This window comes from Ambystoma mexicanum, chromosome 6p, assembly GCF_040938575.1.
Source record: "Ambystoma mexicanum isolate Mex_15411 chromosome 6p, UKY_AmexF1_1, whole genome shotgun sequence".
NCBI lineage: Eukaryota > Metazoa > Chordata > Amphibia > Caudata > Ambystomatidae > Ambystoma > Ambystoma mexicanum.
The window spans coordinates 783,708,236-783,733,252 of NC_090935.1; the positions used below are offsets into that span (position 1 = coordinate 783,708,236).

Here is a 25,017-nt window from a genome sequence, read left to right on the forward strand (position 1 = left end):
GACGCGTGCTCTTGGGAGATTGAGTGTTTTATCGTAGCTACGTATTGGAGTAGATTCTGCGAAGTTTTCGTGAGGCAGAGATTTCGTTTGCGAGGCTGACGGCCCCGTGTCGTAAGACCGGCACTCCAGGGGTTTAGTCAGCCTCGCGAAGACACGCAGTGGAGAGCTCGCGAGCAGGCAGCCCCTGCCCGCGGGTGGGCGGAGCTACCGCGAGCTGTGTGTAGGCTCTACGCTCCGAAGCGTTAGACCCCACTCGCGGGTGGGAGGAGTTAGGCGCGTTACGCACGCATCAGGACACCGCATTTGTGCGACGTGAGAGTTTTCCTTACACACCAGCAGCAGAGTGCTCGGAAGAGCGAATATGTTACATTGGCTTGATCAAGGCCCTGATACCAGCGATCTTACGATCGTGAGCGCCGTTGCTCCAGGAGAGCATATTAGGAGACTGCAGGTCCACGTGGAGAGAGCTGCTGAGCTAAGACACTGCAGATCCCTATATTGTTACTCAACAGAAGATTGGCGCCTTAGAGACAAAGGCTTACTAGAGCCTCAGAGCTAAGTACATAGGTGCAGCCACTGAAAAAAAAAAAAAGAGAACAGAGTTAAGAAGTAAAAAGGACTTTTACTGACTCTGATTTATCAATCAGGAGCAGTGGGTGTGCTAAGAGACCTGTCTCAGGTATATTAGGCACACAGCACTTCAGAAAATGTCAGAGTTCGAGTGGATCGAGGAGGAGCAGTCGCAGGACCTCGCTGCCAGCTTTAAGCAAGTGCTGGGGAGCTCTCTGGTTGATGCAGTGGCAGAGGGCGTCAGGCACCTACATGAGAGACTGGAGACACTGGAGGTTATGTTTTCACAGCCTAGTAGCAGCACCAAGGGCCGGAAATGCACGCCCACAGACTCCTTAAAAGGGGAACTCAAGGGGAGTAAAACAGTCCTCAAGAGGAAAGCCTCGGATGACCCCCAGGGCGCTGTGGAAGGGGCAGCGAATAGGGCCCCAGAGGTGCCTGACGCATTTGCTAAGCTGAAGGAAGCTTATCTGTAACGGCAGGCGGTGCCGAACCTCATGACCCCCTCTCCAGGGGATGAAAATACAGGAGAGGACCCCGGCTCGGAAGATGAGCAAGCTGACGATCAGACTTCGCAGGAAGACGAAGAGGTCGAGGAAGAAGACTGGGCGAAACCCAGTGGGGGCAAGAGAGCATGGAAGGAGTAGCACCTTCTGGAACCTCAGGATGATATGTTTGACCCGGAGAGCATCCGGAACCCGAGGTCCACCGAATGGCAGCCATCCCTCCGAGTGGCACAGTATATGACAGCTATACTACGCAAGCCTTTGGACAAGGAGGTGAGACAACGACTGCGAGCAGAATGCCCGCGTCCAGATCTTCCGGGGAAAGTAGCGGAAGCCCCAGAGCTCGATCCAAAGATGCTGACCTTCGTGTCAAAAACCAATAAAGACCCCCATAAGGGTATCGATAGGTCCTGGAAAAGTTGCAAGGAAAAGGTTTTAGATTTGGCAGGCCCTCTCGCGAAAATCCTGGACCTCGCAGAGAGAGCTAGGGACACAGGAGAAGAAGTGGACCCCGAAGCTCTCGCGGGATGGGCCCAGAGAGCAGTATGTCTTCTTGGGATCGCCAATTGCACAATCGCTTCGGAGAGGAGGAAGGGCCTTTTGCTCAAGATAGATTCGAAACTTAGCGACCTCTCCTATATGAAGCGGGAGAAGGAGACCAGGGCCTCCTGTTCGGAGAGACATTTGGAAAGGAGATGGGCCGGTTTGTCGGGACATACGCTTCCCTCGAAAAGGCTCAGGCATCGATTCGGAAAATATTCCCAAGTAGAGTTTTTGGAGGGACCGGCCGCTCCAGAGGTCGTGCAGCCGGTCGCAGTCAAGGAGGCAGAAGACCTCAGAACCCCAGAGCGCAATACTGGGAGAACAAGAGCCAGGATACATTCATTCCGTCCAGAGGGAGATTGCAGAGAGGCCGCAGATCCAGGGGATCAGGACGAGGTCAAGGATTTACGCCAGGTGAGAGCGATTCAGTATCCTCCTGTAAGTGGGAGGACGTGCATGTTTTTAGAGAATTGGCGCAAGCTTTCAATCGATTCCTGGATATTGCAGACCGTGAGAGGGCTGCAGGTAGATTTCATAGAGAGCCCAGTTCAGCAGAGCAGACCACAGAGTCAGAGGCTAGCGCAAGCGGAACAAGCATGCTTAGACAGCGAGATAGCACAGCTTGCCCGCAAACAGGCGATAGAGAGATGCGAGACAGCCCCCAAATTTGTGAGCAAAATGTTCCTAGTGCACAGGAAGGAAAAGGTGCGTCCAGTCATAAATCTCAAAGAGCTGAACGGATGGATAGTATACCGCCACTTCAAAATGGAGGGCATACATCAGCTCAGGGACTCCCTAAGAGAAGGAGACTGGCTAACGCGTTTAGATCTGAAGGACGCCTACCTCACAGTCCCGGTCCTCAGAGAGTACAGACCATACCTAGCTTTCCGCTGGCGAGGACAATTCTGGCAATTCAAGACAATGCCATTCGGGCTTGCTTCAGCACCCTGGGCATTCACGAAGCTGATGAAGCCAGTAGCGGCGGCAATCAGAGAGAAGGGTGTCAGACTGATCATCTATCTGGACGACCTCTTACTCCTGGCAGAAGATCGAGAGGTGTTAGTATACCAAACGAGATGGGTACACAAACTTCTAGTCTCACTAGGATTTCTGGTGAACACAGAGAAGTCAGATACCATTCCAGCACAGAGATTAGACTTTCTGGGGTTCGTACTAGACACAAAGAAAGTGACTCTGGAGCTGCCTGCTCGAAAGCTCAAAGATATAAAGAGGGAGATCAGGTTATGTTTAGTGAAACAACGAATATCCCTCAGGACATTAGCGAGGATAGTTGGGCTGTTAGCAGCATCTATTCAGGCCATATTCCCAGGGCCCCTGCACTATCGGGCTTTACAGAGGTTGAATATAAAACATCTACAACAGGGTCTGAAGTATCACCAACAGGTGCCTCTAGATCAGGACTCCATTACAGAACTAGAGTGGTGGTTAAAGAATAAGGAAGCTTGGAATGGGCGAGCCATATTCGGAGACAAGCCAGATCTGATAATAGAATCGGATGCCAGCCGGAAGGGCTGGGGAGCCAGATATGGGACCCTACAGACTGGTGGCAAGTGGAACGAAGAGGAGCTCCGTCTCCACATAAACTGTCTAGAGCTCCTGGCAGGATCATTCGCGATCAAAGCCTTCACAAGAGGAAGGGTGAAATCTTGTGTACTGCTGAAGATGGACAATATATCAGCAGTAAGGTACATAAACCACCTAGGCGGTGCAAGGTCCAAGATGCTAGCAGAGCTAGCGAAGGATTTCTGGCACTTTTGCCTAGGTACATGTAACGCTCACCTGATTCTCGCAGAGGCGCCGGTCTTGACTGGGCGACTACTGTATCTTCAAAGGTGATGTGTAGCACCCGGTTGGCTCTTTGGGCTGGACCTCTGTGCACTGTATGCCTGACGTGTAGAGTAAGATATCTTAGGTAAGTGAATGCCAAGCTCTCCATCTGCCTCAGGGCAGGGTGCTGTAACCAGTTTCTTCACTGGATAGGTAGCGCAGGCCTCTTGACTTCAGAGGACTGCTGTCCGTCGTTTACTGCACGAACGGTAAGTTTCGAGTCATTCAAATGTCTTTAAAGTCTTTAGTAATGATGTCTCTTGTTTTGCAGGGTTCCGGCGTAGGCGGATGACGGGCTGAAGTGAGTTGAAGATGGAGCCCGTGTGATGAATAGAAGCGCCTGGAAGCACGTAAGTAAGCGCTTGTTGCCTGCTTCACTATGCGCTCTAACTGTCTTTTTATTTTGCAGGTACGAGTTCGGAGCGGCTGCAGGGTGCCGGAATACCCACTGGATTAGATGTGGAAAGGAGTAATGGCACGTGAGTATTAAAGTTCCCCAATGTCTTTAAACGCACCTTGTTTTGTCTTTCAGATGCGGGATGCAGCGCCGAAGGCCTCCGGAGCGTGCGAAGAGTTGGTAAACTTTTGTCTTTCAGATGCCGGAATGCAGTGTGAAGACCTCCGGAGCGCACGAAGAGTAGGTAAGCCTTTGCCTTTCAGATGCCGGAATGCTAACCTGTTCTTTCTTGTCTTTATAGGTGTTGCTGAAGACTGGATTCAGGATGGTAAGCCTTTGCCTTTCAGATGCCGGAATGCTAACCTGTTCTTTCTTGTCTTTATAGGTGTTGCTGAAGACTGGATTCAGGATGGTAAGCCTTTGCCTTTCAGATGCCGGAATGCTAACCTGTTCTTTCTTGTCTTTATAGGTGTTGCTGAAGACTGGATTCAGGATGGTAAGCCTTTGCCTTTCAGATGCCGGAATGCTAACCTGTTCTTTCTTGTCTTTATAGGTGTTGCTGAAGAATGGATTCAGGATGGTAAGCCTTTGCCTTTCAGATGCCGGAATGCTAACCTGTTCTTTCTTGTCTTTATAGGTGTTGCTGAAGACTGGATTCAGGATGGTAAGCCTTTTTCCTTAGGCCCAGGACCGGATGCAGAAGACACGATGAGCGTTCTGCTGCAGAGGTTGCAGAATAACGCAAAGCAAGATTCATCCACCGGGTGTGGTTTAAATAGCCTCATGTAGTGCTTAGGTGTCTCCTTCCACAGCCACGCCCAAGTAAGAAAAGAGTTCCTGGTAAGAAAAGAGTTCCTGCCTTCCAGAAGAGTTCCAGTGTTCTGAATCTAGGGAGTGGCTCCAGCCCCACCCAACAGGAAAAGTAGTTCCAAACAGAAGAGGATCAGAGGCTCAACTGGCAGGCAAGTAAGCAGCATGGTCTGCTGAAGGTAAGTCCACCCAAGCATTATGAGCCCGGCGCTTCCAGCGCTGGGACTGGGCATATTTATGAGCCTGGTGCCACTGGCGCCAGGACTGGGTCCAAAAGGTCCCAATTGGGACTGGTTGGCACTCGGAACCTGGGTTATGGATCTGCTTCCAAGGGAGTTGGGAAAACCCTGACCTTTTGGAAGCAGAGATCATGACAGTACCCCCCCTCAAGGCCCCTCCCAAACCGGGCTTCTCCGGGGGTTTTGGCTTGTCAGGAAATGTTCGGTGAAATCTTTTGATTAGGCGAGGAGCGTGGACATATTCAGCAGGTTCCCAGGATCTCTCTTGGGGGCCGTAGCCTTTCCAGTCAATTAGATAGAATAGTTTAGATTTGGAGATCTTGGAGTCTAGAATGCTTTTGACTTCAAACTCGAGTTCTCCATCCACTAGGATAGGTTTTGGAGATTTGGTTAGTCGGGTTTGAGGTTGCACGGGTTTTAATAGAGAGACGTGGAAGACCGGATGTATCTTCATATGCGGGGGCAAGTCCAACTTGACCGCTACTGGGTTTACTATGGTAGTGATGGAATAGGGACCAAGGTATCTTGGGTTGAATGTGCGTGGCCCTTTTAGAGATAGATATTTGGTGGATAACCAGACTTGATCCCCTACTTGATAGTGAGGGGCTTCCTTCCGATGTTGATCTGCTGCTTTCTTGTATTGTTCTTTAGCCCTTTGAAGGTGAGAAACAGCTTCCTTAAAGGCTTGGGTGATTGTAGAATGCAGGTAGTCTACTGCTGGTGTTTCAAGATCTTGGAGGGGATCCAACTCCGAGGTTCGAGGGTGACTGCCGTACAAAAGAAAAAACGGGGTTTTCCCAGTTCCCGAATGGACAGAGTTATTGTAGGCATACTCGGCTATCCAAAGGATATCTTTCCAAGTTTTTTCAGTTTGTTGCAGCATGCAGCGTAAATACTGTTCCAGAGTTTGATTGGTCCTCTCGGTTTGTCCGTCGGTCTGAGGGTGGTGACTGGTCGATAGTCTCACATCAATTTGAGCCGACCGACAGCAACTTCGCCAAAAATGAGAAATAAATTGACTACCTCGATCCGAAATTAGAACCGAAGGAAAACCGTGCAGTCGGACGATGTTTTCGAGAAATTCTCGGGCCAGAGTTGCTGCTGTTGGCAAGCCTTTGAGCTGAATGAAATGCGCCATCTTGGAGAATAAGTCCACGATTACTAGAATCGTATTGTATCCGGAGCATGGAGGTAGATCGGTGATGAAGTCCATAGAAAGCGTATGCCAAGGGCGAGGTGGGATGTCAATAGGGCGTAAGAGGCCTGCTGGTCTTTCCTTTTGACTCTTGTTTTGGGCGCATACTCCACAGGACATTATAAAGTCTCTGATATCTTTTTTCCAAGACGGCCACCAGAAGTAGCGCTTGATCTTTTCTGAGGTCTTGGCTATACCGGGATGACCTTCCATTAAAGAGTCGTGATAACAAGAGATTACTTTTTTCTGTAAATCTGTGCTGGGTAGGTATAATCGTTCTTGGAAATACAATAAGTTGTCCTTTACTGCAAAGTCCTTTCCCTGCAGATGCCAATTCTGTATGTCTGCTGGAGTTACAAGTTGCCTGGCTTTATCCTTAACTTCCTCTATGGATTCTGTGGCGATTACACCCAGAATTCTTTGTTCGGGAATGATTGGTACAGGTTTAGGGTTGACCAAGTGTTCTTCCACTCCCATCCGAGAAAGGGCATCGGCTTTACCGTTCTTTGTACCAGGTCGATAGGTAATTATGAAGTCAAACTCGGCAAAGAATAATGCCCAACGGAGTTGTCTAGAGGATTGGGCTTTTGCGGTCTTCAAATATTGCAGGTTTCGGTGATCCGTAATCACAGTAACGGTGTGTCGGGCCCCCAGCAGATAATGCCGCCAAGCCTTAAAGGCAGACTTGATAGCCAGAAGTTCCTTGTCAGTAATCGTGTAATTGATTTCAGGAGGCGAGAATTTGCGGGACCAAAATGCCACGGGATGCAACTGATTGGTTACCGAGTCCTTTTGTGATAGAACTGCCCCCATGGCAAGGCTTGAAGCATCAGTTTCCACGATGTAGGGGAGTTCGGGGCGAGGGTGTTTTAATATTGGTGCAGAGATAAATTTAGTCTTCAAATCCTGGAAAGCTTGTTCCGCCTCGGTAGACCATTCAAAACGTTTGTTTTTCTTTAACAAGGCAGTGATGGGCTGGACTATTCGAGAGAATTCGGGGATAAACCTGCGGTAAAAGTTAGCGAAGCCTAACATGCTTTGCACACCTTTTACGGAGGATGGTGATGGCCATTTGAGAACTGCATCGACCTTCTTTGAATCCATACGCACTCCGCCAGGTGATAATATGAATCCCAAGAATTCAACTTCAGTCACGTTGAAAACACATTTTTCCAACTTAGCGAAAAGTTTGTGTTGACGCAATCTTTCGAGGACCATTTTCACGTGTTTCCGATGTTCAGATTCCGATGAAGAATAAACGAGGATGTCGTCAATGTAAACAACAACACATACATCTATGAGCTCTCTGAGGACATCGTTCATAAAATATTGAAAGGCGGCCGGGGCATTGCAAAGTCCGAAGGGCATGACCTGATATTCAATTAGCCCATACTTGGTGCAGAAGGCCGTCTTCCATTCATCGCCCTCTTTTACTCGTACCAAGTGGTAAGCTCCTCTAAAATCCAGCTTTGTATATATGCATGCTTTTCTGACTTGGTCCAGGAGTTCAGGGATCAAAGGTAACGGATATCTATTCTTAACGGTGATCTGGTTCAGGGAGCGATAATCGATACAAGTTCTAAGGTCTCCTTCCTTTTTTGGAACGAAGAACAAAGCTGAAGAAGCAGGGGACTTGGAAGGACGAATAAACCCATTTGCCAGGTATTGATCCAGGTATTGTCGAAGGTGAAGGTTCTCAGGCTCGGTGAGGGCATAAATTCTACTACAAGGAGGAGTAGATCCAGGTATCAGGTCTATCTGGCAGTCATAAGACCTATGAGGAGGTAGAGAGTTAGCCTGATCCTTCCGGAAAACATCTTGGTATTCTAGGTATTCGGGAGGTAACTGGGGAGTCTCTGAAGAAATTGCGGCCAGTGCAACACCAGGTGGAGGGTGACAAGTAGAGACACATTCTGGAAACTGGACCGTTCTTGCTCGCCAATCGATCAGAGGATTGTGTTTCTCTAACCAAGGTATTCCTAGAATAATCTGAAACTGAGGGGCCTTGATCACATCGAACACGATCTTCTCATGGTGTCCATCTTGACTTACTAGCGTCACCTCTTGAGTGGTATGCGTTACTGGCCCGGAGGCTATCTCCGTACCATCCACCGTAGTAATGACGTCCTTTACAGCCTTGGGACAAAGAGTTAGATTCATCCTCAAAACCATTTCATGATCCACATAATTGCCGATGGCACCGCTGTCGACGTAAGCTTCAATTGCATGTAATCGATCCGGATTATCAGGGCTAATGAGGACCATAGGTATCACGAAATGCGAGGTCACGGAACTGGTTTTCACGCTCGGCAAGAGGACCTCTATTCTTGTCGGGCGAGGTCGTTTCCCTGCTCAGAGTTTGTAACTTTGGTAACTGCAGCTCCTACTGCCTTCTTGGCAGGTTTCACCGGACAGTCTCGAAGAAAGTGCCCTGAGTTTCCGCAATATAGGCATAATTGCAACTGTTTCCTCCTTTCCCGCTCCCTTTGTGTTAGAGGACCTTTCAGACCCCCTATTTGCATGGGTTCCCCGGAGTCTACTCCTTTGGAAGGAGTTGGCGGTTTGGAAAATACTCGAGCATCAAACTTGGAACGATCGGCCTTCCTGTTCTGCAGCCTATGATCTATTTGAACGACCAAGTCTATATAATCCGAACAGTCTTGTGGGGGATTCACTACTTGGGCTAAAACGTCTTTGAGCTCTCCACGTAGACCTCTATAAAACAGCGTAATCCTTTTGTCCTCAGGCCATTGAGTTTCCACTATTAGTCTATTGAAAGATGCAATATAAGCCAAAAGGTCTTGATTACCCTGTCGCAACGAAAGAAGCTCATTGTCCAAGGCCTGCCCCTGTGAATGTCTTGCGAACAGTTTTTTCATACTAAGCTGAAAGGCTTGAAAATCATGGAGAACCGGATCATCTTGATTAACTAGAGGGATTGACCAGTCTGCCGCATTGCCACTAAGGTACGAAAGTACAAAAGCTACTTTTGCTTGATCAGTTGGAAAGGCTGCTGGCCGGCATAAGAAGTGCAACCGGCACTGATTGATAAATACTGCAAACCTCTTTGGGTCACCAGAAAATTGTTCGGGCGGAGCCAGAGGTACATTCCCAGGTAGGTTGATCTGCACTGGATTCATAGAGGATGTTGAAGGAAGATTTGCCCCTGATGCGGATAACGGGGTCTGTCCGGCTTGTGACTGTAGCACTTGTCTAGCAAGATTGTCTGTTCTCTCCTTGGAAATAATTAGTTCCCTTCTTAGAGCATTCGTTTCCTGACGAGCTGCATGCACTTCTGCCCTTAGTTCCCCAAGTAACCGGGCTAGGGGGTCAGTATCCGAGGTTTCCATAGCGCCTGGGCGAGAGTTTTGCGGTAGGCTTTGCGTTCTGTAACGCTCACCTGATTCTCGCAGAGGCGCCGGTCTTGACTGGGCGACTACTGTATCTTCAAAGGTGATGTGTAGCACCCGGTTGGCTCTTTGGGCTGGACCTCTGTGCACTGTATGCCTGACGTGTAGAGTAAGATATCTTAGGTAAGTGAATGCCAAGCTCTCCATCTGCCTCAGGGCAGGGTGCTGTAACCAGTTTCTTCACTGGATAGGTAGCGCAGGCCTCTTGACTTCAGAGGACTGCTGTCCGTCGTTTACTGCACGAACGGTAAGTTTCGAGTCATTCAAATGTCTTTAAAGTCTTTAGTAATGATGTCTCTTGTTTTGCAGGGTTCCGGCGATGGCGGATGACGGGCTGAAGTGAGTTGAAGATGGAGCCCGTGTGATGAATAGAAGCGCCTGGAAGCACGTAAGTAAGCGCTTGTTGCCTGCTTCACTATGCGCTCTAACTGTCTTTTTATTTTGCAGGTACGAGTTCGGAGCGGCTGCAGGGTGCCGGAATACCCACTGGATTAGATGTGGAAAGGAGTAATGGCACGTGAGTATTAAAGTTCCCCAATGTCTTTAAACGCACCTTGTTTTGTCTTTCAGATGCGGGATGCAGCGCCGAAGGCCTCCGGAGCGTGCGAAGAGTTGGTAAACTTTTGTCTTTCAGATGCCGGAATGCAGTGTGAAGACCTCCGGAGCGCACGAAGAGTAGGTAAGCCTTTGCCTTTCAGATGCCGGAATGCTAACCTGTTCTTTCTTGTCTTTATAGGTGTTGCTGAAGACTGGATTCAGGATGGTAAGCCTTTGCCTTTCAGATGCCGGAATGCTAACCTGTTCTTTCTTGTCTTTATAGGTGTTGCTGAAGAATGGATTCAGGATGGTAAGCCTTTGCCTTTCAGATGCCGGAATGCTAACCTGTTCTTTCTTGTCTTTATAGGTGTTGCTGAAGACTGGATTCAGGATGGTAAGCCTTTTTCCTTAGGCCCAGGACCGGATGCAGAAGACACGATGAGCGTTCTGCTGCAGAGGTTGCAGAATAACGCAAAGCAAGATTCATCCACCGGGTGTGGTTTAAATAGCCTCATGTAGTGCTTAGGTGTCTCCTTCCACAGCCACGCCCAAGTAAGAAAAGAGTTCCTGGTAAGAAAAGAGTTCCTGCCTTCCAGAAGAGTTCCAGTGTTCTGAATCTAGGGAGTGGCTCCAGCCCCACCCAACAGGAAAAGTAGTTCCAAACAGAAGAGGATCAGAGGCTCAACTGGCAGGCAAGTAAGCAGCATGGTCTGCTGAAGGTAAGTCCACCCAAGCATTATGAGCCTGGCGCTTCCAGCGCTGGGACTGGGCATATTTATGAGCCTGGTGCCACTGGCGCCAGGACTGGGTCCAAAAGGTCCCAATTGGGACTGGTTGGCACTCGGAACCTGGGTTATGGATCTGCTTCCAAGGGAGTTGGGAAAACCCTGACCTTTTGGAAGCAGAGATCATGACAGTACAGAAACGTCAGTGACTGCAGAGTACCTACCAGGCTTGCTGAATGTGGTAGCAGACTGGAACTCTCGTTACCTGACGGACTCCAGCGATTGGAAGCTGGATCCAGCAGTGTTTCAGAAGCTGGACAGGAGATGGGGACCGTTACATATGGACCTCTTCGCCTCTCGGCTCAACACACAGACGAGCCTCTATTTCAGCTGGAGGCTGGACACGGGAGCGCAAGGAACGGATGCTTTCCTGCAGGAATGGGCAGGAGGCCCGCATTGCGCTTTCCCTCCAATTCGCGATGTTGAGCAGAGCGCTAGCGAAGTGTCGGAGGGAGAAAGCGGAACTGGTATTAGTAGCACCTTTGTGGAAGTCACAAGTGTGGTTTCCAACACTAATGGAACTAGTAGCGGACGTTCCCAGAGTACTCCCCGAAGGAGAGCGACTGCTCACGGACCCAGTTGGGTCGTGTCATCCTCTGAGAGTGAGAGGGACACTCCCGCTAGTCGCGTGCAGGATATCAGGAGACGCTGGGCGCTGCCAGGAATTTCGGCGCAGGCTGCTCAGCTTATCGCAGAGTCCTGGGCTCCATCCACTAGGAGGAGCTACGACGCAGCTTGGCCAAAGTGGACAAGCTGGTGCAAGAACAGAAGTGTTCATCCTGTTTCAGCACCTGTAGTGGAAATACTGAATTTTCTGGCACACGTATTGCAGAACGGGAAAGCTTTCCGGACAATAGGAGTATACAGATCAGCCATATCAGCAGGGCATATGCCAATAGAAGGGGTACTGGCAGGGGAGCATCCCGCGGTAGTGAGGCTCATTAGAGGAGCGAGATTCAGAGTGCCGCCAGGGCCCAAATATAGTGCAACATGGGACGTGATGACGGTATTGCGATTATTATCAATTGGCCATCAGATAAATACCTTTCTCTTAAACAGCTATCAGGTAAACTAGCTATGTTATTATGTCTGATTTCATGCAAACGAGTGTCAGATGTTAGAGCGCTAGAAATTAACAGACGGTCCTTCGGTCCGGAGGGAGTCACATTCTCCATAGCCAGGAGGACCAAGACAGGCACCTCCACAGTGCATTATCCGTATTTTCCGAACAATTCGAAATGGTGCGTTGCACGGTGTATTAAAGAATATGAGAATAGAACAGCAGAGTATAGACCAGTAAATACTACTCAGTTATTAATAGGGCGCAGGAAGCCTTACCACGCAGTGGCATCAGCTACCATAACTAGATGGGTCAAAGAGGTCATGCAGGCAGCAGGTGTGAATGTGGACACGTATGGAGCTCATTCAGTGAGAGGAGCAATGGCATCGTCAGCCGCAAGAGCGGGAGTGCCTTTGAGTGAAATAATGCTAGCAGCAGACTGGTCAAGCGATCATACTTTTAAAGAGTTTTACTTTAAGCCAGCAGAGGGCTTGGCTGGTGCGGTGCTGGGGAAGCTTTAAACAAGCATAATGCTCGCCTCCAGTCTTGTCATAGAATGAAGATTACCCCTGCTAGCTGCGCAGGGAGTATTAATTCTATTAAAGACTAAGAAGGCGAGCATTAAATTCCCACCCGAGTACTGTAATGTATATAAATGTTGATGCATTATATGTGTGAGGACATTACATACACACCACCCTAAGATCTCTTATTATGTTTTCATAGGGGAAGATCAGAAGAATAGCTGAAAGCAGTGGCGTAGCTGAAGGTATCAAGAGTCCGGGAGAGCACCGGCAGTTGAGTTTAAAGTTCAGAAGACCCTCCGCTCCATTGGCGAGGATCAGTTAAAGAACATGAGTGACTGTCAGAGCGAGTAAAAGCAGAGGAGGAGCCCAAGCACAGGAAGTGGGTTGTGACTGGTGGAAAGGGCATGGACTACAGAGACTCATGGATATTGTAGTTTTGAAAAGAGAAAAGTTCTGTTCGACACTTTTCATGGTTTTATATATGTTTTGGTGAAATGCTGAAGAGTAGAAATAAATGAAGATGAAGCATAATGCTCGCCTCCTTAGTCTTTAATAGAATTAATACTCCCTGCGCAGCTAGCAGGGGTAATCTTCATTATCCTGTGTGGTTGTCCTTCTCGCACGCTGCTGCGCCGCGCATTGCCCCGCGTGCACCTTCCTAAAGACACGACACACGCCTCCTCAATTTGGACCCCATTATCATTTGCATTGGAGATGTGTGCTTTGTTTAATTCATGCAGTCATTTTGAGTATTTGTGCACTGTTCCTGTACTTATCGATTCATTTGTCAATACACATTAAAATAATGTCACTGCTGATTGTCACCTATTTGTAAATATATTTTGATGGCTGTTTTTATTGTTTCATTTTTTCAAATGTCCTTACTTGGCTTCCAGAGCGAGAGCAAAGATCCCAGCAGCCAGTGGGGCAGAAGCGGAAGTGCCCGTGTGGGTTTCTGTGCATTCATTGTGAAGATCAGCGCTTGTCTGAGGAAAGAAGAAAATCAGGATGTGTTTAAATTGACGCCAGGCAAATTCAGTGCCCCACATTGTGACAATAAACTTGAATTTCTATTTGTTTTATTTAAGTATTACAATAAGCCAACACTGGAAACAAGCAAATCATGTTAACATCCAGAACGGGATGTGCACAGGGAAAAAATAAGTTGTGTAACAAGTCAAAAACAACGTCATTGGTGTGTGCATCATGAATTATTTCTTAATTGTAATTACATTCTAACTTGTGTCACTTATTAGCTATTGGATTTTCATAGGAAACTAACCGAAACAGATCAAAATCAAAGGTAAATAACATTTTGAAAAGATCAAATACAGAATTATTTACATATTGTTCAACGTTTGCTTCATACAGTGAAAGTAAAAACGACTGCAGTTTACACGTATAAAGATTTTCCTTTTCTCATGCCTTATGTCCCTGAACTACAATAAACATGTTACCTTGTTTTCGTTGTTGGGTGCCATTCAACTATCACAGGAGTTATTTTTTCATTGCACAAGAGGGTATGCATAGTAGACAAGCAACTATGACTGCACTTCATGCCCAACCAGCTGCAACGTATACCACGACCGCTTCATCCTCATCATGTTGATGAATGCGCCAGAGGAAAATTCAATTACCTAAGCAGAATGCCCCTTGAAACACATGGGCTTGTAACCTGTAATGGCAACTGTCCTTGACCCGAGAAAAGTAGCTGCTAAACGCTCATTGCAAATCCCCAAAGGTTGTGAATGGATGCAAAGCGTCCCTATGAATATTTGATGACTGGGGCTTGACAACAGCTATTGGGGCCTGACCACAAGGTACCTACTGTCCATGTTGTTGAGTTTGCTTTTGGCCCTAACTTATCTTCCTTTACCAATTTCCTTCTTATGCAATCTAGTCCTCATGCAGTATTCAGGAAAAATAGCCCTGTGAGAGGTAACCTGACCTTGCCTCAGCACAATTTCCTGATAGACAAATCACCTTCACTTGTCTTGTCTCCAAGCTTGGTTCTTGATTTATACCATCACCATAGTTAAAGAGAAAGCTATTCCTTGGGCACATGGCATACCTTTTGGACCTTTAAGATTTCCACCTAGCGCTTGAACAGCTGTCGCCTTGCTTTTGATCCTAACCATAATGTTAGCAGCATTTGAATGCCTATGTCAAGAGACACAGGGTTTTCACAGGTATTCCACAAAATACCAATTGGCAGTGCATCTAACGTATGTAGTGTACCTCTGAGGGCATGTGACATGTGAGCCCTCAGCAAGACACATGATCACTTTTTGGTTCATTTTTGGGGACAACTAGTGTATCCATCATGCAAAGTACGCTGCAGTATGGCTCATCACAGGACTAAGAAAATATTAAGATACCAACCCCATCCTCAAGGCACTACGCTAGCTATTCCTTCAAGCATGGTTCCTGTGTAAGACAACCTGAATCACCAACAAGTCAGTCACAACTAAAGCTCCATACTATCTGGCTGAGGAAACCACTAGAAGGCCTGACATTAGCAAAATGGAAACAAATGCCATTATGAGGGAAAAGGTAGGACATAGGACCTTTCCTGCTACACACACTGTCTCTGGAATGTGTTAACTATGCAGATAGCACTGCCCACCTCCAACATACGCTTAAGAAATAAGCTGCGTTAGGTAATGCCCCAGAGCCCGCAGTGGGGAGGAGGGTGCCTCGTTGTGTGGAAAAGGGGGGGTGGGTTGGGGGATGGGGCACGGTGTGCGGGGAAGTACACTTAGCTGCAGAACCTGGCAGGGGAAGATGACGGACTCCCGCTCTGAACAGGCTCGGAGCAAGGGGGCTGTACCGTGTGATAAAGCCCTGGCTGCGAGCCTCCTCATTGGCTGTGAGGCCGCTACCCCCACCCCACTGGGGTACTAGTTCAAGGAATGATATGAAGTTTCTACTGTGAGAGGATTCAATTCAACACTACAGCTAAGTCAATGCCTAGTCTGGGATACTGAATGGAAACCCTTATTGATATATCTTTACGTTCAGTTCATGAGTTCTGGATGACTATCCCTATATAACACCCCTCTCTTGGAATCCCCCTGACCCCTCTGAGCCAAGAAGTAGTTCTGTTTTGCAAGTTTAAAAGGTTTATTTGATAATTTAAACAATATATATATATATATATATATATATATCACACTTTATAATAAATTGATAATTGAATATCACACTTAATCTGAGCAGTAATCAATAATGGATAGTCCGGCACTAGCACACTTCTTTATAATCAATGATGAGTGGTTATAGGATGGATACGATAGCAACAATACTTTTATGGTTTCAAATGGATGCAATGTGGAATGAGATGCAGTACAGAAAATAACTTGATAGGATTTCAGCAAAAGACAATGTAATCACTTTCTTGGACAATTCACCCCCCCCCCTTAATGCAATGTAAGGAGATGAATAGAATGTGACTCAGTTCTTAGGAATGCAATCAAATAGAATTCAGTTCAATTCCCCCCCAGCAGCTTATACAACAGATAGGAGTTTTGAAACACAGACCCAAGTGATTTGAATATGGTGACACTGCAGGGAGAAATATGCTGAAAATGCTTTTAATTCCCTTCAGGAGTTCAGGGTGAGTGGTATCTAGTTAATATTAGTCCAGGCTCACTCTAGCAATGATTCAGGGATGGTTCTTAAGAGGCAAACGAAATTTAGTAGTTCAGGCAAAAGCAGCTATCTTTTTACAAATAAAGAAATCGGGCCAAATCGCAAATCGCAGCAAAATTCACGGGTGCGAGAATCGTGATTACGGAGAAAGTATAAGGAGTAGGAAGTCGGTTCTACGCTCGTTGAAAAGCTGAGATTCTAAGCTTTCAGAGGAAAGTTAAACCAAATGGTTCCAGAGATACGGACGATTAAATAAAGGTAGTTTTTCGGATTTGAAATTTTAAAAGTTCAAAGCGACAGGTTACAGCTTGCAGCTAGAAAATGACAGGTGACAGCTTTGCAAATGACAGGTGACAGTTAGGAGGCAGTTCTGGTTAGATTAAAATAGTTTGGATTAGATTATTTTAACTAAGAGATTGGTTCTGCACAGTTCTGCTAGGTACTCACAATATATTTTTGAATTAGGCCTCCCCACGGATCTGGTCAGGTTTTGGACTGGACTCCGGTTCTGGTCTCGGCACTTCACAGTGATCTGGGTCAGCTCTCTGGTTCTTCTAACAGCGGTCTGGGTCACTCTGGATCTCTGGCCTCTGGTTCTGGATACTGCTCTGCTTTCTCTGAGTACAGCACTGCTTCTGGATCTTTCTGCACAGTTTTCTCTGGACCCAGCGCTGATCTGCACGGCTCCTGGATGCTGCTACCGCTGTTAGGTTTGCTGGATGCTGAGGCCTACTGAGAAGAGTTCTCAGTTTGTGGGTTTAGGCCCTTGCCTTGAGTTCTGAATCAAGTTCTTTGGAGTTTTAAAGTCTAAGTGTTGAATCTGGTATCTTCTGGATGTTGTATGGTCCGACAGCATGCTCCGCAGCAAATGGAATTGAATGTCCTCTCTAGCTTCCAGTGGCTCTTTTTATGTCTTTTGAAAGTGGGTGTGTGTGCAGCATCACTAGCCAGCCCCTCTTTCAACTTGTCATTGGCCCAATTCTCCCCTCTCCCATGATTGGGGAAGTAACTGTGAGTCAGAGTGATGCTGTAGGTTTTATGGGTCAGAGGATCCTCCCCTGGTCAGTTTGCCCACAAATCTATATTTGATCAAAATACACATTTCTCAAATACATAGTGGTTTGTCATTGCATGTACATATTACCTATCACATGAGGTAGTCTCTGTCCCAAATCTGCTCTTCCTGAGGGCTTGCATTCAGAAACGGCAACATTTTCGATTTTAGTGGGTTATGCAACCTTGGTTCTTCATTACAAATTATACACATATACACGGCCTGTCCATACATACTCCAGTAAATTCCCATGTCTCTAGCTTAAACACAGAGTCTGTAGTATCCATAAATAGCGGGGTTTTGCCCCAGAACATCACACAAATTCCCAACGCGTCTTAAAACGTGCACAGAAAATTCACAAGAATTATGGTATCATTTAAATAATTTTGACAAGTCCGCACTGTGAGTTACACATCTTTCTTAGAATCATATTCTGGCCAACAGGGGTGTGTCTTTTCAGGTCACATGGTGTAGAAACCAGTTTATCCAGTTTCTGCCAAGCTCAGAGACCCTGCCCCTCCCAGCTTCTGCCAAGAGGAGGCTGTTTTACGGTCCCCCCAATAAACCATCTGCCTGAGTCAAGGAAGGGCTTTGTTCAAAAGGAAGCCATTTACGACCACCCTAATAAACCATCTGCCTGGGCCCAGGACAGGCCTTTGTTCAACTCCCTGTAGCTGCTCCACCCCTAATCTAATCAGAGAGGTGACAACTCCTTTTGACAAGGGGAAGAGTGGCTGAGCAGGTTTTAACTCATGTGGGGGTAGATGTCAAGCAGAATTCAGTTTCATTAAGCCAGGTTTCAGATACAATGTCATTTTTTTGTTCCCCAGTTTAAGTCAAGACAATTTTTACATATGCAGATAGAATGCTGATTCTAAGTTCAAAACTATGACATTTCAACAGTGACAAACTATGTGACACTCAAAGTAGGTCACTCAGTTAATTTAAACATTTTTTCGATTTTTGGTAGTTTTAAATCCAGTTTCAGTTAGGCTGCTGCAGACCTGCAGAGCTCAGCCAGTCTTGTTATGAACATTGTTTTGGGGCTCTTCAACTTCCCAGATTTAGTATGCACACATACTTCATTCTGCCAGATGTCCGCTGGTGTTCAGTGAGATTTTTGGATGTGTTGCAATGTTTGAAAATAGGCATTTTGAGCTGGCATTCAGAGAAACAAAAGGTGATTTTAAAGTGCGGTTTTTCCTTTGGCACACATTTCACTCATGGCACCCCAGCCCATCCTGCTCGCACTGGTGGGTGGCAAGTTAGGCAACCATTTTAGTGTGCGCAAACTGCGTGGTTCTCCTGGATTCTGGCGCACTTGTGGGCTTTTTGGCCATCTTGTATTTTCTAAGCCCACAGCACCAAATGTTGCAGCATGATAGCTCAAACGTGGGTCAGGACACCCAACACTACTCCTCAAAGAACATCTCACTGATCACTCCACTGCTACCAATGCATCCTATTAGTAAAGCCCTGAGTGTGCCCTTTATGTTCAGCACTCCTTTGCTGGCTAGCTATGTTTACATGCATACATACATAAATACATACATACATACATACATACATACAACAGATCCCTTATGCATACATATAGCCGGGACTCAGAGATGGACCAGTAGCTCCCCTGTGAACAATGGTGCCAAAGGCTTTGGATGGGTCCAACAGGGCCATACCTGATATAATGCCTCAGTCCATGGCCAAACAACAATCGCTTGCCAGCCAGACCACACCAGACTCTGTTCCATGGTTGGCTATGAAAAATAGGCTTTCAGGCATCAATGAAGCCAGCATCTGCTAAAACGTTTTCCAGGTGGGCGAATAATACCATCTCCAAAATATTCCCAGGAAGCCATCTTTTGGATGTAACACAACCAGTTGTCGAGGCTTCAAGATCAAGACATGCCTTCTTGAGGATGGTGCTGAATCCAGGCATTTGTTTTGGTGCAGGGGACACTACCGTCAACATGGATTTGTTGATTGCTCCACCTGCCATGATACCACTGTTCCAAAGGCCTCCCTAAGGAGCCCCAGTGGACAGGTATGGTTAGTCCAGTTTATGGGTAGTCCAGTTCATACTGGCCATCGATGCGAGAAGACTGGTTGTGGACTAAGGAGAGGGTTACATTTGTCCACAATGAGAGTCACATTTAGGTCCGGTCTTAGATGGGATAATCGCTGGGCATGGATGTGTTGAATGCCATTCTCAAAGAAAATATGGAATGCACTGTAGTGTAGTGCTCTTGTGTTGACTTGCATATGCCAATGTCCACACAATGTTAATATGTGATTGGGTCATCTTTGTCTAGACTTAGCATTTTACCCAGCACCTCTTTTCAGGCTGGTACCTGCCTGTGGAGATCACATCAATTCATGCCGTCAGGTCCCATCCTTGCCCTTCAATTTAACAAAATAATTATTTCTGGGAGTTGTAGTCTTGTTTAACTACAATTGCGCAAACTTGACTTAAGAACTTTTTGCTAATGATTTGCAAAATTAAAGCTCAGAACTGGAAACTGTGGGCCTCATCACGAGTTTGGCGGTAACCCTTAAATGCGGCGGTAACGCTATTACCGCCACATTTAAGGGTGCGCCATATCATGGCCCTGGTGGATTCCCCCCCAGCTCTGAGCTGGGGGGAAATCTGCGGCACATTTGCCGATTTTCGGTGCTATTACTACCGGCGGGCAATCCGCCAGCAGTAATAGCACGTATTTTCCCCATTTGGCCCAATGGGGGATGAGGAATTCTCAAAAGTGCCCAATGGAGAATGGGCACTAACCGTTCCGCCAAACCCGTGATCCGGCACTTATAGCACCGGGGGGTTTGGCAGTAGGGCTAATAGCATCTGCGGTAATACCGTCAACGTTACCGCCCAACTCGTGATGAGGCTGTGTGTCCAATTCACAGGAAGAGACCTAGCCATCCCAGTCTCTGCAGGCTGGTGTACACCTCTAATTAAAGATCGGCAAATCTCAGCATGTGAAGCAGAGGAGCATGGGTAAAATAAATGCTATTGAGTGCCTCAATACCGACTTCAATGGATGTGATTGTTTTGAAATCCACTTCATATTTCATGTCTTGCTCTCTCTTTCGTTCCCCTTTTCTAGTTCCCGTTCTCAATCTCTCTCTTATTAAATACATACATTTCGTAGTGGGTTGCTTGAAATGTGCATTTTCATTTTGAAAAACCAAGCACTCGCTGGGCATCTTTATTCAGCTGCACCGTGATGTCTGAATGATGCGAAGAGCTTGCGAATCAGACTGAGTGGCAGAGCATGTCATTTCGCCTTGCTCTTTCAGATGGCTGCCTACTTAGCAATTACCCAGAAGAGGTGTTATCAACCGAGAGGCTCTCTGCCCTCCCCGTCTACTCTGAAAGGGAAACACTGTAATTTACAAATGAGACAGGCGTGCTATTTGCAAATTAAACACCCGCCGAAAGTGTACAGATCTGCACGTGTTCATTGGGAGCCTGGGCTGTTTGCAAATCCACGCTATTGCAGTTCGGCGTGCAGGAGGCTGCTCTCTCCCCAGGTGCTTCTGACTGCATGGCAATTGCCACTGTCAGGCGCCGCTCCTGCTCTGTAAAGCCAGTACCCCCTGAAGATGGCTTCACATGTGTAATGACAGCTATTTGGGCAGAAGACTAATGGTTAGCGCCCAGCCAGGCAGAGATAAGGCACTGAGCCACCACTGGCAGTCTGTTACTTTACCCAGCTGGAGAGGTTCAGAGCATATAATTTTTTGAATTACAGCCCGCAGTGCTTTCTGTCTAAAACACTGTATTAGAAAGGTCTGTGGCTTCTCCCTTCTAGGCTTAAAGGGTCGTGGCGTGGGGCGGAGATGGTTGGGTTTCGACTTGCCTCAGTCAGATTACTTCCCATGAGTGATAGTGGTGCACAAAACCCTAGTAGACATATATATCAGCAGCCACTTTCTGTTCAAATAACCAGCTCTCTCAAGCACAACCCGAAATCTAAAGTTGTGCCATGTCAGGTGTGAGTTTTAGAAGTAACAAAATTCCCTGAGGGCTCTAAACATGCTGGAGTGTTTTGCGAACTCTGATTGGCTGCAACCCTTGGCCTTTCGACCAGTTGGAGTGCATGGAATAGTCTGGTCTATTGATGGTTCAGAATGCTTGCATGCCCCGTCCCTCGGGCATCCCTGACAGGGTTGAATTATTCCATCCGGAGCATATAGTTGCACTTCTCTGCCCGAAATTCTGTGCTGCAGTACTGCAGAGTGGATTGTGGATTGGTCGTATGTGGACTTACCTCATGGATTTTTTGCAAAACTCCTAGACACGTTTCTCACTAGTCTCACTTCCCCTTCCTCCTCTGCTTTCCTCGCAACATCCCTGCTCGTTTCTTCCAGACCTCAGGGGGCACCCCTGGAAAACTCTTCCCTTTCTGGTCACCCCCTTCCATCCCCATGCCCTCTACAAGCTCTTCGCTCTGTGTTCCGGCAGTGCTTCCCCCTGGGTCTGCATGGCACAGCCTTTCTTATCCAAGGGCACTCCAGGAATCCCCTTTTCCCGATTCCTCTCACCCCTGCTCCCCTCACACTCCAAACCATACTCACCGTTTTTGTAGAATGGCCCTCCACTTTCCAGTGGGTCGCACAGTGCTTGCATTCCCACCCGCATGCACAATAGATGTGCCAGTGGTACCGAGCTCGTACTCCCTTAGATGGAATCGGATTTGTGAGCTATGCATGCTGGATCCTTGTGGATTATCCACCCTTTCTGGCATCCGTTTCTGTAGCAGTGTGGGTTGAAGAGAGGGTACCCAGGAATACCCTTCCTCACCCCCATGAACATGACAGGACAAAGAGCCAGGAACGCTCAAAGTCACCCATCATATTTCGGTGGGAATGGAGAGCCGATCTCAGCAACCCAGACGAGGAGTGAAACAAGTGTTTCATCATGGATATACACTCTCATAGGTAGATGTGGTACACTACCAGATACAATACAGACATATAATCGTCTCACATTACCTTGAAGAGGTGCGCAGAGAGCTGAGAACCGAATCGGATCCCAGGTCTGGGGAGTCAGCTCTAGCCAATCACGAAATAGGAAATCAGGGGTATACGACAAGGGGCAAGAACCAATGGTAAATCCACTATTCTGCAACAATGTAATAGATATTTTGTGGGGACGGGACAGGCCAGCCACCTGACATGCTAGGACCAGTACAATAACCTCTATAGGGTATGTCAATAAGGGATAGCACTCTCAACACCCAATCCACAACTGGGATAGGTTTTTGTGAAAGGGCCCAGATGACGATGCAATGTCACAACAAAACTGGGGAGTATGCATTGTAAAGTTGAGATGTATTGGAGAATCTGATTGTCTTGTATGATCCCTGTAGGTTTTGTAATAAACCGCAGTTCTAACTTGCCGTCGGCTGAGTTCTCCGTTTATCCTGGGGAAGGGTTTTGACCCTGGGGAGTCGGACGGATCCCCAGACGACCCCCGGCATACCGGGGAACCATCCCAACAGGGTGGATATTTCACATAGCTCTCAGTCTTTTTGTTCATTCTTTGCATTCTGGTGCATGTAGTCTGACATTTATAATAGGACATTAGCAACTAAAGAACCCCAATGCATGAAAATAGGCCAGGGTAACCTCGTACCCAAATCTGGAATAGTTTGAAATTAAAGAAATAAGAATTCCCAACTGCTAAAATGGATGACTGTCAGGAATCCCTGTCTTCCATTAATATTTTTCCAGAAGAGTTGTAAAATGTATCAGCTACTCCTCAAGATAAAACAACCAGTGCCCTTTTATAAATGTCTTAGTTGGATTGATGGTGTCATGAAACTTTGAGTAGGTAGGATCAGAAATTCATTCTTCACTTTTTATTCACAACTCTTGTGGTCTCAGAGGGTCAAACTGGAAAACTGGAAGGCTAAAAAGAGCTGAGAGAAATGCATAGAACTGCAAACAAAGTCCTTGTTCATGGCTTACAATTGGCCCCAATGATAGTACTTCAAGCCCTAGAATGCAATAGAGATAATGATAAACTTAGCGTCCATAACACAGGGGCAAGCAATCTTATTAACGCCTGCTCTAGAATCGCTCCAGTGGCTATTGGCCAAGTAAGTACAAAGCACTCTACATTGCCCATAAAGCCCTTTGGGACTCAGGAACCATACTCAACCACAGAAAGATTACCCTTTGCCAACCCATGAGGAACCTGAGATCCCGTGTTGATATCGCAGCACACTAGAAAGAGATGTGGTTCAAGAGCGTGCTTTAACATTGTGGCAACTCTTCACTCACTTGCTGAACAACTCCATCTCCTTGATAACAGTATTCTCAACCTGGCACTGCAAACACCTTACTATACCGTGCTCCACTTGTGTACTTGCTCCTGCAACAGAATCTCTGACAGACATTTTTTGGAATCTGTTTTGTACATATATATTAAGAGAAAAGGACATACCTTGTAAAAGAAATTGCCTTAAAGTAGGTACTTAGCTATTCATTGTATTTATTCATAACAGAAAATGCAAAAACATTCATTTGTAAAAGTAATGAGGATTAACAACGTGCCCTTTGGGCTTTGCCAAAGCTTGCTCGCCAAGCATGGACTTAACACTATTAGCACCCTTGGCTGTCATCTGGGGTGCTATCAGATTTTGTAAACACATTTAGCTGTGCGTTTATCAAGCGTGCCAGATGACTACAACCTGCAACATGTAAGACTGATGGGCTGTCGGGGGCTTTCATCATAGACTAGTACATCTATACAACACAAACAATGGATGATAGTGACCACTGAAGTCCCAAAGTATGAGGGGTTTCCGTTTCTTGGGAGTAATTGCTCAAATATCTGTGAACAATGTACCACGAATTAAATGGTTAAGGGGTGCCATGAGGAGGGAGGAACTGAACGGTCACCGATTGTGCTTAATAGTTAAAATGGTTCCGCATGAAAGAGCAATGCAAATAGGATAGTACAATTTAAATGGCGGATTTCGGTTTCAGACTTTCTCCAAAGTTTGGTAATACCAGGGTAGTATACTAGCAGAGCATCCCTCCTCATCTAACCAGGTCTACAGGGTTCCTCCCGAGGGCAAGGGTCCCACAACTTGAGTGAAGCCTTTATTTGGATTCTGAAGGATGGACTGGATGATGGCCACCAAGGTAAGGGCAACTCAAAAGGATAATGTTTTGTAATCATAACAGAACATAGAATATGGAGTAACTCAAAGTATGTGCTGGGGTTTCTAATCTAAAGGACAAGGGTCCAGAGTCGATCTGCAGTCCTAGCATTCCTCGAATGGACTGGAGGTCCACAGTCCATCCCTAAAGAAAGGTTGTTGGTGGACAAACAGGATCATTCTCTCAGTCACAGGAATGTCTCAATGGCAGGGAAGGAACAGCAGACCGAAGGACACCCAGATATGCCCAGCCTTAAACTAATAACTAGTATTCTTTTCCTTTGGGCCCCACTCAGGGTTGGACTGCAGCATATCTACTCACATCGGGGCTACTTTCCACTGCCAGAGAACAAAAGGTTATTGGGCTTGGCCCTGCATTCTCATCAGTCCTCTGAAACTTCCCTGGGGTAGAGGTTCACTCGCCTGCCTTGCTATTATGGCACAACATGTCCCACAGGTACACTTCCAGGGCAGCCTCTGCCATACAGTTCTATTGGGGCTATAGCTGCATAAATACTTCACCGAGGCCCCTCAGGGACATCTCTTTTGTCCATGTCAAGCCTTTTCTCAACACGTGGCTGCTTTGATTGCGACGTTCTTTGTATACAAAACTGGCCCCTTTGGATTGCAGACCTTTGGCTTCTTCTTAGCTCACTTTCTCCCAGAGTCATCAGCAAACTGTACAACACCCTTTTAAACTTATTTAT

General features: G+C 46.9%; 1 protein-coding gene across 2 annotated transcripts in view; it reads right to left on the reverse strand.

The window, feature by feature from the left end:
• Positions 1 to 25,017, reverse strand: part of PCSK1 (proprotein convertase subtilisin/kexin type 1) — a 286,141-nt gene that overhangs the window by 96,045 nt on the left and 165,079 nt on the right. For both annotated transcript variants that reach the window (XM_069627655.1, XM_069627654.1), the window contains exon 9: positions 13,313 to 13,413. In XM_069627655.1, the coding sequence (XP_069483756.1) occupies positions 13,313 to 13,413 (101 nt within the window). The remainder of the gene's footprint in view (positions 1 to 13,312; positions 13,414 to 25,017) is intronic.